The 14893-nt window shown below is 52.2% G+C and overlaps 1 protein-coding gene across 5 annotated transcripts in view; it reads right to left on the bottom strand.

Annotated features, from left to right (window-relative positions):
- The window catches only part of SHANK1 (SH3 and multiple ankyrin repeat domains 1), a 105499-nt gene that overhangs the window by 11522 nt on the left and 79084 nt on the right, over positions 1–14893 (bottom strand). For 2 of the 5 annotated variants that reach the window (XM_077315674.1, XM_077315677.1), the window contains 5 exons: positions 13575–13598; positions 13270–13326; positions 12395–12513; positions 11327–11429; positions 7482–9900 (listed from right to left, as the gene is read on the bottom strand). In XM_077315674.1, the coding sequence (XP_077171789.1) occupies positions 7482–9900; positions 11327–11429; positions 12395–12513; positions 13270–13326; positions 13575–13598 (2722 nt within the window). Of the gene's footprint in view, positions 1–7398; positions 9901–11326; positions 11430–12394; positions 12514–13269; positions 13327–13574; positions 13599–14893 lie in introns of all 5 variants that reach the window. The other 3 variants (XR_013227117.1, XR_013227118.1, XM_077315675.1) reach the window with 3 other exon arrangements.

The raw sequence follows: 14893 nt of genomic DNA, 5'->3' as shown, positions 1-14893 counted from the left end.
AAGGGGCAAGCTGTGGTAGGCACGGCACACACTCAGTGCACATGGGCCTTTAGAGCAAGGGTGGGCAAACTGTGGCCCTCCAGATATCCATGGACTACAATTCCCACGAGCCCCTGCCAGCTGGCAGGGGCTCGTGGGAATAGTAGTCCATGGACATCTGGAGGGCCACAGTTTGCCCACCCTTGCTTTAGAGTATCTACTCCATGGTTTTTTTGGGGTTCCCCACAGGTCCATTATTTAACATTTGGCAGGACTTGCTTGCAGCCTCTGGCATTATTTCCCCCACTGGTTCGGCTGAGATGGTCATGGGCTATGGCAGCAGTCAGACAAGGTAGTTTATAGGGGGCAACTGAATGGCAACAAATGGCAAAGACAAATCACAGACGTGGCAAACGTGACACAAGACAAGGGATCGTTTCAAAACTCAAGCAAGAGTTCCCCTAACCTACTTATGGTTCAGCTAGGATTCCATTCCACAGTTCAGAGGTTTGGTCGACTCCTATCAAGCATTCCTATTCCAAGAACTTTCCAATTTTCAACACAAAAACCTTTCTGACTCTAGGATGGGAAACCAAAGTTTCCGCTTTCTAAGTCCCTACAAACTTTGGTTCTCCAGTCCAAATCTAGAACACATTAGAAAGAATCTGCAGCTCGGTGGTAGAGTGCTTGATCTGTAAGCCGCAGATCCCACATTTGATCCCTGGCATCTCCAGTCTTAAAGGATTTCTGGTTACAGGCTTTGGGGGAGAACTTTATTTGCCCAAGACCCAGGAAAGTCACTGCCATTCAGGGCAGAACGTGATGAACCAGACAGACATGTGAATCTGACTTGATACAGAAGTCAGGTTTATCTGCTCTGATTTTAGGAGATGACAGTGTGCCATTTCTTCGATAAAAGATTCCTTGACCTACAGTTAACAGGGTCTTTGCCCCCTGGTAGCTGGACTGGAATCTCTCCTGAAAACGTTTAGGGTTGGGTTGTGCATCCCGAGGCATGGGACAACTACGAGAAAAGCAGTAGAGGCAAGACCCAGGATAAATTTTTTTAAATCACCAAATGGAAAACCTTTTCCTCTAGAGCAGGGGTAGTCAACCTGTGGCCCTCCAGATGTTCATGGACTGCAATTCCCATGAACCCCCTGCCAGCAAATGCTGGCAGGGGGCTTATGGGAATTGTAGTCCATGGGCATCTGGAGGACCACAGGTTGACTACCCCTGCTCTAGAGTGCCGAGAAGGACAGATTGCATGGCTGAACAGTCCTTTGCCAGCCACCAGCATCTTAAAATACTAGCATGTCAGAAAGAAAGCTGGGCTGACCCCATTCTTCCGGAATTTAAAACAAACCTATCAGAGCTGCTTTGGACCCAATTGGGATTTGAGTTCAGAAACAGCTGGTTACTGGTTCAAAACACACGACTGTTGGTTATGATCTTTGGAAGAAAGGGTGTGTAAAATACTTGACTTTCGAGGAAACCGCTGAAGATGAATGAGAGGGGGAGAAAGGTGGGGGTGGGGTTTTTAGGATGGCTTGCTCTCTTATCAATCACGTTTTTACCTTCAGGAATTTCAGGGCATCCTCCACTGAACGCATGCAACCACCCAATGAGGTGGGGTTAGGCTGAGAGGCCGGGAGGAGGGCAGTGGGCCTCCCCATCCTAAGGCTGAAGAGGACTGCCTAGAGCAGGGGCAGTCAACCCATGATCATGAGCAATCTCACCCAGGAGGCTTCATGGATTCCGTTCCAGGTCATCCTTCTCTTTAAGGGCAGACGACATGACCTTATTGACTTTTAGTGCATTTAATAACGAAGGCAAATTCTTTCTCATAGATGAAGGCTCTATCTATGCCACATTTCTACAGATCCTGGCCCACTTCCCAGGCACCAAAAGAACCATCACAGCTTTACAGGGTGCTGATTCTGCTGGGAAAGACCCATCTGGTCAGCATCAGCCTTTCAGCTGAGCTACTTCTGGAACTCTATCTGGCTGATGCAGCTCCCATGCTGCCAAGTGTGTGTGTGTGTGTGTGTGTGTGTGTGTGTGTTGTATTTCTAAGGAAGACTTTTATCTGGATACCTCTCATGCTGATACCAAGCTTCCTTAGGAAGAAACAAGATATGGTGCCTTGCTTGCTGCTTTTATTAGTAAGCCTCACACCAGGGATGGTGAAAGCAAGAACCTCACTTAATGGTAAGACAAGGATCTGTAGTTTCATTTTCGCAGCCTCCTCTGGAATCTCACAAAGAGGGCACCAGTGTTGGGACTCTCTTTTGTTAGACTCCCGCACCTTCTACTGCTGCTGATCATGGGTGTTTCAACTGTCTTGGGGTCACAGCCAATAATCTGTTGTCCAAGAAATTGTTCTAAAAAAGACACTGCAGTCACGGACCGTCACTTCATGTTGCAGCAACCTCTATAACAGGGGTAGTCAAACTGCAGCCCTCCAGATGTCCATGGACTACAATTCCCAGGAGCCCCTGCCAGCGAATGCTGGCAGGGGCTCCTGGGAATTGTAGTCCATGGACATCTGGAGGGCCGCAGTTTGACTACCCCTGCTCTATAAACTACATATGGTGTGGGACATTCTTCCCTCCCTGTGCTACCTAGTACTGTAAGATTTAAGTGCCGGGTGGATTTATTTTGCTTTTCGTTCATATTGTTGCATTTTAGGAGTCTCTTTTACCAATGAGCCTCTTTATGGAATTGGCTCTTTCTAGTTGTTTTTTTGGTTATTCTTGCCGTCTGCTTTCTTTGTATTTTTTCCCCTACCCATTTATACTGTAAACCACTTTGGGTATATTTTTTTGGAGAAGCAGGGTACAAATGACCTAAATCAACAATTTTATTTTATTTATTATACTGGGGGCCAAGCCCGTTGCATTCAGGAATACAACAGGCGCTAGATGGGGTGGGGGTGGTGGAAGAACTCTGTGGATGGCCTCTCCCTCCCCCCAGGACCTGGAAAGGCTGGAGGCCCCAGGCAGGGAACTCACCAGCAGGGTCAGCTCTCACACAGCAGGGCTCTGCAGCCTCCAAGCCCCTGAAGGAAATGGGAGGAGGAGGGGGTGGTCAGGGGTGGGGAATGGAAGGTGATTGGCTGGCTGCTGGACAGACAGGCAAGCCAGTTGGAGAAGGAGGCACTCAGGGGCGGGACAGTCACCCTGAATGGGTGTTACGTGCTGAGTGGCACTTAAGCCATGAGACCAGCTCCTCCTCCTAGGCCTTACCAGAAATATATTATGTGGAACAGATATGTGTAGTGCGACATTATCCTGCTTGCTGTGGGACATGAAATTACTACCACCAACTTCCTTAGGTAGCTTCAAACACTTTTAGAAGATGTTCACCTTTTCCCCTTTCTTTTGAAACTAAGAAAGTCCCACAAATTATATTTTTGGAAAGTGTGGCCACAAATACAGAGTTATGTTGCTTTATTTTTGGTATTTTTATTGCCGGGAGAAAAAAATTAACTAGTATTTTCTGATCCTACTATTATAAAGTAGCCTACATAGAAACCAGGCTGGTCTAGACGGAGACTGGGATACTAGGCTTGCACAAGAGCATGTATTTTTAAAGGGCTTTCTCCCCCCAAATTAAATATTTCCCTTGAATTCATAATGTTAGAAATTACACTGCAGTAGTCATAAAATCCCAGAGTTGGGTGGAACCTTCAGGGCCCTCTAGTCCAACCCCTGCACGATGCAGAACAACAGAACAAGGGGGCGTTCAAAGGTTGCACATAACAGGCATGAAGCCAGCATGCACACGGTCTCGCAAATTCCCATCCTTCCCTCCTGCAGGGATCTTTTTATTAGTAACTAACTCATTACCTATGACATTCAAACTTAGATGCCTGAGTCAAACTGTGTTAGACTCCCAGACAAAACCTGGATTGAAGTCTTGCTTAGATTTATGTATGCAGAAGGGGAAGAAATTCTAGCTAACTCATGCACTAGTTAACTCATGTATGTACCCAAACTGGGTACATGGGCATGGGCAACTGCTGGCTCAGCTGCAAACTCATTTTGCGTCTGAAAAGGAGAGAGTAGTAGAATAGAATATGGTGGAATTATCAGAATTATCACAGGTAGCACAACTAAGAGGGATGCATTTTAAAAAAGCATATTCTTCAGACAGCTGGAGCTGTTTTGTTTTTTTTTAATTGGGAAACCAGAACTGTATATAACATTAGTGTCATTCTACTGTAGCTCATTTTTGTAACAGAACTTCAACAATTCTGCATTTGCTTGAGTCGGACTCAACAACATCCACTGCCCCCCCCCCTCTGAAACGCCCTCCATGACCTGAACGGTCTAAGTTGTTGTTGTTATATTATCACTGACCAAAGCCATTGGAGTTCTGTTGATTTAGATCCACTGTTGGATTGTTGCTGATGTGTTATTTTATGACTGTGTTATTATAGATTCAGACTGTTCCATGTATTACCCCTGCAATGTTGTACGTGAATTGCCCTGAGCCCTATGGAAGAGCAGTATAGAAATCTAATCTAATAATAAATAAATAAACAAACAAAATAACTAAATAGAAAAATAGAATTTATATCCATGGGATTAATTTGGAGATTGTTAAGGATACAAGTTTATTTATTTATATCGGGCCTTTCTCCCCACTGGGGACTCAAAGCGTTTTACATTGTTCTCTTCTGTTCAAATGATGACTTTGTGATATTGCAATGGCAGTTTTGATGTTTACTCTCTGTATTTCTTTAGAATAAGTATAGATTTACTCTGCTCTGGCTTGGCCTCACTTGGAGTACAGTGTTCAGTTTTAGGCACCCCAGTTGAACAGGGATGTAGACAAACTGGAACGTGTCCAGAGGAGGGCAACAAAGATGGTGAGGGGTTTGGAGACCAAGACATATGAGGAAAAGATTGGGGGAGCTTGGTTTGTTTAGCCTAGAGAGGAGATGACTGAGAGGGGATCTGATAACCATCTTCCAAGTATTTAAAAGGCTGCCATATAGGGGATGGAGCAGAGTTGTTCTCTCTTGCCCCGGAGGGACAGACCAGAACCAATGGAATGAAATTAATTCAAAAGAAATTCCGTCTAAACATCTGGAAGAAGTTCCTGACAGAGCGGTTTCTCAGTGGAACAGGCTTCCTCGGGAGGTGGTGGATTCTCCAACTTTGGAGATTTTTAAGCAGAGGCTGGATAGCCCTCTGACGGAGAGGCTGATTCTGTGAAGGTTTAAGGGGGTGGCAGGTTACAGTAGATGAGTGATTGGGATGTGAGTGTCCTGCATAGTTCAGGGGGTTGGACTAGATGACCCAGGAGGTACTATCCAACTCTATAATTCTAAATACTGTAAGGCATCGTAAGTTGTAACTTTTTCTTTTTGGAATTTTAAAACTGAGCCATTTGGAGGAAGGAGAGAGATGGCCTGGTGGCCCCTGAAAATAAGGATGGCCTTCTCCCTTTTTGCTCCACAAATGCTCTCATTTGCTCCAATTCAGGACTTTCCCACTCCCATTCCAGGGCTTCTGACTTGCTGACCTCTATCTCAAAGAGCCCAGGAGTCATAATCCCTCCTGCTAAAATCCACTAACCCTGCAGCTGCAATGCAAAGGAAGTATTGCATTCTCCCTGGTGAATGCAGTGCAACGTACATTGTGTGGACATGTCTAGGACCACTCAGTTTCTTTCTTACACACAGTTCCCTCTCTCCCCCCCTCCCCCCAAACAACGTATGAGACCACCCCCTCCATCCACTTCCCTCAAAACACCGGAGAGCCAACCCCTCTGATTACACGGGCTGGTCACGGATGCCCCAACTTCTCTTTGTCCGATCCTGCTAAATTTGGAGGAACAGCAGCAATTTCTCCCAGCAGCGTGGATGGGGCTACGGATGAATGACGGAATGGAGCAAATAAAAGTCAGCAATGGGGCCATGTTGAATGGAGGAGACCCCCCTCTGCCAGCATGGGTGTCCCTACAGGCTCATGTGCACTGGCAGGGTCTATGGCTCAAGGTGCCTACCCTGGCCTACTTGGGGGGGGGGGGGAGGCCACCATGACGCAGGCCAACATGACGCAGCAACAGCAGCAAGGAAAAGACAAGCGTGGCCTGGTACAGACAGAAGGGCGGGTTGTGCGGAGGGTTTCATAAAGTTAATAGATCGTAGCTTGACCCCTGCCATTCCAGGTCCAACGGACCACACATTGCTCCTTGCCCAGGGAGCCTCTAAGACTCATGGCCTCAGGGGGTATCCCACTTGGGGCTTTCAAGCTGCCCTCCAGGGAACCTGAAGCTCATTGAGGATTGCTTAGTGCAGAGATCAACACTGGGGCACCAGTTTCCCTTAGAAGCAGATCTGTCCGTCATTAATTCTCCCCTGCAATGAACAGCTGCAGGGAAACCCTGGGAGGCAGTTTAGAGCTCATTTTTAATTTCTGAGTATTGCTAGCAAGCCCCTGAGACCCTCCTCCAAGCCCCCAGGGAAATTCATCGCATACGTGAGAATACACCCTACAGGACTCTGCGCTCAACATGTACAGATGTGCAACTCAGGGACGAGAGCACACACCGCAAGAAGATTCAGCCTCAGGTTTAGTCAAGCCCGGAGCTCTGCTGGAGACTTGGGCTGTATTCTGAAACTCTTGGAAAACCCGTGCTGACTTGTTTTGTCGGGCAAGGGACAGAGGTAGGGAATACACTTTGCCTGCAGAAGGTCCCAGGAACAGTCCTTGGCACCTGCAGTTTAAACGGACATCACTTAAGCCCAGACAGACTTTCTCGCCCTGAGACCCAGGAAGAGCTGATGCCAGACAAGGGCAAAAACTACTGAAACTCACGGTCTAAGGCAGGGGTAGTCAAACTGCGGCCCTCCAGATGTCCATGGACTACAATTCCCATGAGCCCCTGCCAGCGAATTGTAGTCCATGGACATCTGGAGGGCTGCAGTTTGACTACCCCTGGTCTAAGGGGACCAAACCAGTTTCACACATATGATCCTGCGGCTCATCGGCACACAGCTCTGTGCAGAAAGTATTCTCTGGCCAGGAACTTTGTATATGTGAACATATGTGTACACGCCTTCATAGTCTCTGCACAGACTGGGATGCAAACACAGAGAAAGGCTGAAGTGTGCACCTAGCAGGGAAGTTGATCTAGGTTGATCTTCATGCGCTCCCAACAGGGGGCACATGCAACATGGTCTGCACGTGTAAACCAGAGGGCCAGCGGCGAGATGCACAAAGAGTCGGTGCCAAAACTGTGTCCTGCCTCCACCCTCATCTGTGCATGAAACATGAAGTGCTGCTGGCATGGGATTCCCTTCCCCCGGACTGGCCAGCACATCAAAACAATGTAATGGTGGTAAAAAAAACAAATCAAAGCAAAAAGCAAGCATCAACGGGAGAATGAGAAAAGGAGACAAACCCAACTGAAACACGAGATGCGGCATGCACGGAGCTGGCTTCCTGCTTCCTGTTCCTCCTCCTCCTGCTCCAGGTGCCTAATACCTTTGCCTCTGCAGGGAGCTGGGTCTCTCGGAGCTAAAGGGTGCCACCGCGTCGGGCGGCCGCGACCACGACACGCCCCCCATCTGCTGCAGCTTGGTGCTCAGCTCGCTGATGATGCTGGCCTTCATGGTGGACATGGGCGAGGCCTTGGGCTCCTCCCAGGGCAGCGTCGGGGATTTCCGCTGCAGCTCTTTGCTTGGCTCGGCGGCGGCTGGCTGCTGGTGGTAGGGCGGGGCTGGCGTGAGGGCGAACATGTTCTCCGTGCACGCGGAGACCGAGATGGTGGAGCTGGTGGGGGTGGCCACCGGCAAGCGGCCCGGGAAGGGCCGAGAGCGCAGCTTGGTTTGCAAGGGGCTCTTCTCCGGCCCCCCGCTGCCGCCGCCTCCGCCGCCTCCTCCGAAGGCCTGCCCGTCCAAATAGGTGATGTACGTGTCCAGGAGCTCCGTGCCTTCCCCGGACATGCTGGACAGCGTGGAGACGCTGCTGATGGTCTCCAAGTGGTGGTCGCTGCTGCTGCGGCTATCCACCTCCTCGATGCCGGAGTCGGTCACAGCTTCCGGGGCCTCTGCTGCGGGGATGGCGATGGACGAGACGACCGAAGAAAAGTTGACGTGGGGGGCTTCCTTGGCTTCAGACGTCCCGGCTTGGGTCAAGGTGGCCACTTCGCTGTCGTAGGAGGTCAAGCTGGAGGCAGTGGAGTCTAAGGTGGCCGGCGCGGGGGGAGCGGGTGGAGGGGCGGCCGCTGGGGGCAGTTCGTTGGGCGCTTTGGGGGGGGACTCCGGCTTATCGAAGCTATTGGAGAACTCGAGGGGCGGCGGGAGTGGCTCGGTGAAGACAAATTCGTCATCGACATCGATGGAGGGGGCGGGCGGGGGCAGCACGAGCAGAGGCAGCCCGTTTTCTTCCGCAACACGCTCGGGGGGCGGGGGCGGTGCAGCCACCTCAACTTTCCCCCCTTCGTGAGCCGCTTCCTCCTCCTCTGTCGGGCGGCAGTTCTCCACGAAACGCACGTGGAGCTCCAACTTCTCCCCGTCCTCCGGCCGCTTTTCCCAAGGAGCTGCTTTGGCAGGGGGTGGAGGCTGCTGCTCGGGCAAGCGATGCCGGGGGCTCTCTGGCTCTTTCCGTGGCGAGGCAGGACGCTGCTGCTGCTGCTGCTGCTGCTCCGGAGTCCCCCAGAGGCGCAGGATGGAGCTGCCAGGGGACTCGGGAGTTTTCGGAGCCTCCCCAAAGCGCGGCGAGGATGGACGCGAATGCCTCTCCTCCCGGCTCTCCTGCTGGGACTGGGATTCCTTCAGGGCCCGCTCGCGAGCCACTAAGGCCAACCCCAGGGGGGAGCTGGGATCCAAAATCTTGCCGGTCAGCGGGTGGATGAGAGGGGTGGAGTGGGGCTGGAGCTGCGGCAGGAAGCTGGAGCACACAGAGGTGAAGGCGCTGGTGGTGCTGGCCCCGTACGCTTTAGCGGCGCGAGACTGGAGGTAACCAGAACTGCTTCCTGTGGCGCTGGCCCCGCCGTAGCCAGGCACCATGTTCAGCTGGATGTATGGCTCGCTGGAGAACATGCCCTCGTCAATGGACTTGGAGTGGCGCAGGCGGGGCATCGGGGGCTGCTGGGACTCGTCGTCCGGCTGCTCGGTGGAGAGGAAGAGGGCCGACTTGCGGCGAGCCTCGCTGTACCACTCGCGGTCCCGCCGGGCGGCCCCGACCAAGGCGGCCCCAAACTGGCTCGTGAAGTCCATGCTGTTGTGGAGCTGCAGGGACGGGACGGGCACCGCCGGCTCCGGCTGGCTCTCCGCTTCCATGCTGCTCCCCTGGCTGCTGCGCCCGCTGCTGCTGGTCGAGGGAGCCTTGATGATGATGGTGGGGATGGGGATGGAGCTCTTCTCCAGCGGGGCGGACGACGGGGGCTGCGCGGACGACGCCTGCATCTGAGAGGCGGTGGCGCCGCCCTGCTGCTGACGTTGCTCATCCTCCACTTTGGTCTGTTTGACCAGCGGCCCCTTCCGGCGCATGGGCTTGGTGGGGACGTACATGGCGGTGTTGGTCGCTCGCGGGGGCAGGTTGTAGTAGCGAAGGTCAGGGGTGTGGCCTCGCCAGCCGCGGGCGGTGGACCCCTCGGCCCCCTGCTCGGATTCTTGTCGGTAGAGGGAGATCTTGTCGCGGGCGCTGGCCCGAGAGGGGGGCTCGTACGACGACTCCTGGTGCAGGGAAGCCGAATACAGCTTGGCTTCGGCGCTGGGGTTGAAGGTGGAGCGGGCAGAGGGGGTGGCGCGTCCGGATGCTGAGGGGGGTGTGCTGTACGGGGGGTCCGGCGGGGAGGTGGTCGGAGGCGGGGGGATGTCATCGGAACCAGGGACCGAAAGGCTGCGGCTGAATTTCATGGGAGGGGGAGCGAGGTAGGGCTTCTCATCCTCAGCAGCTCCTGGGAAGGGAAAGGAAGTGACCGTCATGCAATGATTCGCCATGAGGGGCCACAGCTCAACAGGAGGGCATGCGCTGCGCATGCAGAGGATCCCGGTTCTAGCCTCGTCCCCTCCAGATCTCAGCTGGCAGGAAACACCCTGGTTGGCTTGAGATTCCCAAGAGCAGATGCTCATCAGAAGGGACAATACAAAAGGACCAGTTTTGCAGGCGGCAGCTTCATCGGCCATCCCCTCACTGACTAACCAAACCTGCTCCTCTCCGCCATCTCTTCCCACTCAGGCTTATTTGTACTACAAGAAGATCCTTGGCCCCAAAGAGATTAAATTAGCCTCAACCAGGGCCAGGGGCTTCTAGACTCTGATTCTGGCTTGGTGGAACGCTCTGCCCGGAGACATCAGTGTCTGCGGAATTTACGACAGAGCTGTTCCGCCAGGCCTAGGGCTGTGGCTGGAAACAATATTGAATTCTGGCCTCTCTGCTCAAAACATCAGCCAAATTATCAGCAAACTAGCAGCCAATGAAATCTACAGGCCTCCCTCCCTCCCTCCCGAGGTTTCCCTTCTCCAAGTTCAACCCCAAGTAAAAGAGCAGACCAGCAGGCGGATTGATGAATCAAACAGACGTATGGAGTACCATACAATTTGGATAAAGGTTTCAACTTTATCAGGTATAAAAACTTAAATCTAAGTATAAAAATCTAAGTAAATAAATAAACAAACTGTGATTTCATAGACTATGCAGGTGGGATGAGCGTGTTGATCCACCCCAAGCTGTGTGAGGGGAGGGGCGGTGCATTAAAAACAATGTTCACACCACTCCTCTCTCTAGAGCAGGGGTAGTCAAACTGCGGCCCTCCAGATGTCCATGGACTACAATTCCCAGGAGCCCCCTGCCAGCGACATCTGGAGGGCCGCAGTTTGACTACCCCTGCTCTAGAGAGAACAGAACTCAACGTTATAATGCTAATGACCATATGTGCATTTTATTGTTACATATATATGTTGCTAACCATCCTGAGCCCCTGGGGAAAAGTGGGCCATAAATAAAATGTTACTACTCTTAACTAGGGTTGGGTGCTCTGCGCCTCCCCTCCCCCCCACCCCGTGGCACTGGCTGCGTCGGGAGCGAACGGCCACTTCAGGTGCCGGAGCGCCCAACCCTACTCTTGACCTATCAATTGGGTGGCGATAACCTGAGCACACATAGACACTTTTTCTCACCACTGATCTGTTGCGCACACATGAACAAAAGACTCCTTTCCTTCACAGTGAGCGCCGAGGGACAATCCCTGCAAACCCCCAGACCAGCGTGGGGTAATGGGAGCCCCATGACTAACTGGGCTCCTTCCCCCTAGGATTTGGCCCCCGATCTGCTCTTCGGTCCCACCGTGGAGCCTTCTTCCCTCTCTCCAGGCCCTGCCTCACCAATCGATTTCTGCCGGAGCATCATGCCTGGGGGATGACTGGCTGGTAGGTAGGACGGGCGCTCATAACTGGCCTGGCCAAGGCGGTGCTGGTCAAAACTGGGCTGAAGGAAAAGACAAAAAACACCAAATGGGTATATGCAGACACGGCAAAATACCAACAGCCAATGCACAATTCCATGGCACGGTTTGTTTGTTTGTCATGGATGCTTCAGGCAGATCCTGCAAGGAGCAGGGGGTTGGACTAGGTAGCCCAGGGGTAGTCAAACTGCGGCCCTCCAGATGTCCATGGACTACAGTTCCCATGAGGTCCTGCCAGCATTCGCGAATGCTGGCAGGACCTCATGGGAACTGTAGTCCATGGACATCTGGAGGGCCGCAGTTTGACTACCCCTGACGCCTGTATGGCCCTTTTCAGCTCTATGGTTCTATGGTTCTGCTTGTTTGTTACCGCCCATACCTTGCCTTGTAAGCCCAACCACTCCAAAAGATGGAACACAATTAATAGCTTCATCTTGCAGGTGGAGGGAACCGAGAAGGTCACCTTGAGAGCTAAGGGACGAAGTGAAATTTGAACCACGGATTCAGCGCCTTCTTTCTCATGCTCCCAGACACCAAACAGCTTCGGTTGTCTCTAAGGCAAGGAATAGAGCAAAACCAGCTGATATCCCTGTTCCAGAGCACAGGACAGCAAAATGGATCCAGCTGACCCTGTGTGGGAGGGTGGGGGGGGATCCTTTGGACACCCTCCTGTTTTCCAAGTTTTTGCAAAGATAGCCCAGAACCCAAAGGCTTTTTTTCCCAGGCAGGCACATCATACTGTGAGTACAACTTAATTTTGGCACGGTGCTTCCATGGGTCCTTCTGCAGCAGCACAAAAGCAGCCCCCCAGTTCCTTGCAGCTGAAGGGGAGGGGTGCCATGGAGGGAAGGGGAAAAGTATGCAAATGTGCACAACTCTTTGAAGGGCCTTGCTGTGAGGGGATCATGATGCCACTCTTCAGCTCTTCCTTTCCACACCCCACACCCAGTGTGTACACTCCTCTTGTGGACTCGGCTGTCTGTCCTACCTCAGAGGAGAAATAATTCTTGGCAGGACCCCGGGACTTCCCCAAGGAGGGAAGCCCTCCACTTCCATCCCCCACGCTGATGGTCTGTTGAGCCGCAGCCAGTATCTCATCCAGCTTGTCTGTAATGGGGAGGAAAGGGGACAAGATGGAAATCGCTCCATTACGGACCCTCAAAAGAGAACCCACCCTTCCCCCAGCACGGTTCTTGCTTCTCAGTAGAACAGAGTTCTGGCTCCCAGCTCCCCTGCAATGACCCCTGGACCAAGATTGCCTCGCTTCAATGGTCTAGCTGTTAAAATTAGACGCTTGAAAAAGCTTTCAGAGTGCTCATAGTATGCAGCATGTTTTAAATTGGTAGAGAGAAAGAAAGTAGGGTCCGGATGTGAGATCACCTCTTAATAAGCAACTCTGAGTACGCACTCTTGCTGAAGACCCTGTGATAGGATCCCACTTTGTGGTTTGCAAAGCCTTCCCTAGATGGCCTTGAGCAGAATGAAGCCCCTTTGACAGGCAGACCAAGATCTACCTCAACCCGCACAATGTACAAGAAACCGAGCAACTAGCAGGCTGTAGGCTGGCTAGTGGCTCCACTGGGCTGACCAAGATCCACCCATCAATCTCATGCCCAACCACACCTCTTGGAGAACCTGGCAGTCTTGGACCGTGGGAAATTCCCTCTGCCTGAAATCGGCCTGGATCCTGCCACTCCACTTGGCAAGGTTGACAGCCAGCCTAAAACCTCAGGGTCCTCCTGCCAGCTTAAAGGACTCTTCCACCGGAGAAAGAGCTACTTCCATTGGAGGAGGACCTCCTACTTTGCCGACTGCGGTGTGTCTCCCAGTCCCAGGGAGCTGGAGCCCATTTTCCCTACTCACTCAGAGCCATCTGATAGACCGTCCGCTTCTTGTCCGGGCCCATTGCTGGCTCGTAATCTGCAGAGACAACAGGAGGGGAGGATAACGGGGGGTGCGGTGGGGTGGGGGTGGGGGTGGACCAGTGATGGGTTGTCAGGGTGGAGGACCGGTAGTGGCTTCCCGCACAGAGGGCGACAGGGGTGGCGGCAGAAGGGAGCATTTGGAGGGGGAGTGCCGAGCGGGGAGGTGAGGTGCAGGAGGCAATGAGAAAGGAGCAGGCAGGCCAGGGCGTGTGTGGAGGGGGGGGGGGGATGAGCGACACTCACCTGCTTTCTTCTTCCAGGGGGAGACTGAACAGTGGGAGGGAGATAGCAAGAGGGGAATCAATTAGCACCTTCAGGTGTGGGGAGTAGACAGCTGGGAAGGAGGCCTGAGACCTCATTGCCACAGGGATTAGGTGACTGGCTAGATCCAAAGGTGGGGCATTCACCCAGTACAGCATCATATGGTGCCACGAAGCCCCCTCATTGGTACCACAGTGTGTGTGGGGGGTCAAAATGGTGGCTGGGGGGAGCCCTCCCACCTTGTGCCTGCCATTTCCAGCTCCGAGTGAAGAGGAAAAGTTTTATTTACATTTTTTTTAATTCTTATTTGAGCAGGTTGACCCACCCCCTCCTAAAGTGGCCAACAATGGTCCAGGGTGGGAGGGAAGGGGAAGGGCCCTGGCTATTTAAAGCAGGGGTAGTCAAACTGCGGTCCTCCAGATGTCCATGGACATCTAGAGGGCCACAGTTTGACTACCTCTGATTTAAACCTTTGCTGGCAAAGGCTCCTTTCACTTCCTGGGGGTGTGGCAGGGAGTTGTGGCCAGATGACATCACTTCCTGATACCTCAAAGCTTGAACAATATTTCCGCGGTAACCCCATGGTCGAAAGGCTGATAAAGCTTGATCCAAGCTATTGAATGTGGAGCTTTCAGAAGCAAAGGTTCTGCTCAAGGGTGGGCAGCTCGCTTCAACAGAAGCACCTTCCCCTGCTCCTGTGTTGCCTCCTGCTACCTTACACCCGTGGATAGGAAGAAGGGCACCTTCCTCTGGGACACAAGTACAGACAGGCACCATGCCAGGGAATGTGGATTAACAACCTTCATTTAAGCAACAAGGTATGAAACCCTTTGAGAAAATGGGAAGGGGATGTGTTGCATCCGTAATCAACAGCTTTATTACTGGAGCAATTGAGGGCGGGGGAGGAAGAGAACACGAACTTACCTTTCTCCACTGTGATTGGCCAAGGTTTTTATTTTTTTTGGGGGGGGGGGGTTCCCAGGCAGCAGTGGATGGACAAAAAAAAAAAAGATGGTGGAGACAGAGGCAATAACATACAATCCCCGTAACACTTTGTAGAGCTGAGAGGCCTGTAGTGTTGCTTTCATACATTTCCCATGTGGCAACCTACCCCCCCCCCCCCAATTCTGCCATCTGAATAAAAAACAAAGATTTGGCATGTTTGATTTCTAAGGGTGAATGTAATTTTCTGAATTTATTCCAGCCAAAAAAGCAGAGCTGGGCACATCTTGGGGGATACTGCTCTTCTGCAAATTCAGCTGCCTGTTCTATGCCATAACTTAAGATCTTTCTTACTCTAA

Source organism: Paroedura picta, chromosome 16, assembly GCF_049243985.1.
Source record: "Paroedura picta isolate Pp20150507F chromosome 16, Ppicta_v3.0, whole genome shotgun sequence".
Classification (NCBI taxonomy): domain Eukaryota; kingdom Metazoa; phylum Chordata; class Lepidosauria; order Squamata; family Gekkonidae; genus Paroedura; species Paroedura picta.
This window is presented reverse-complemented; position numbering and strand designations above follow the sequence as displayed.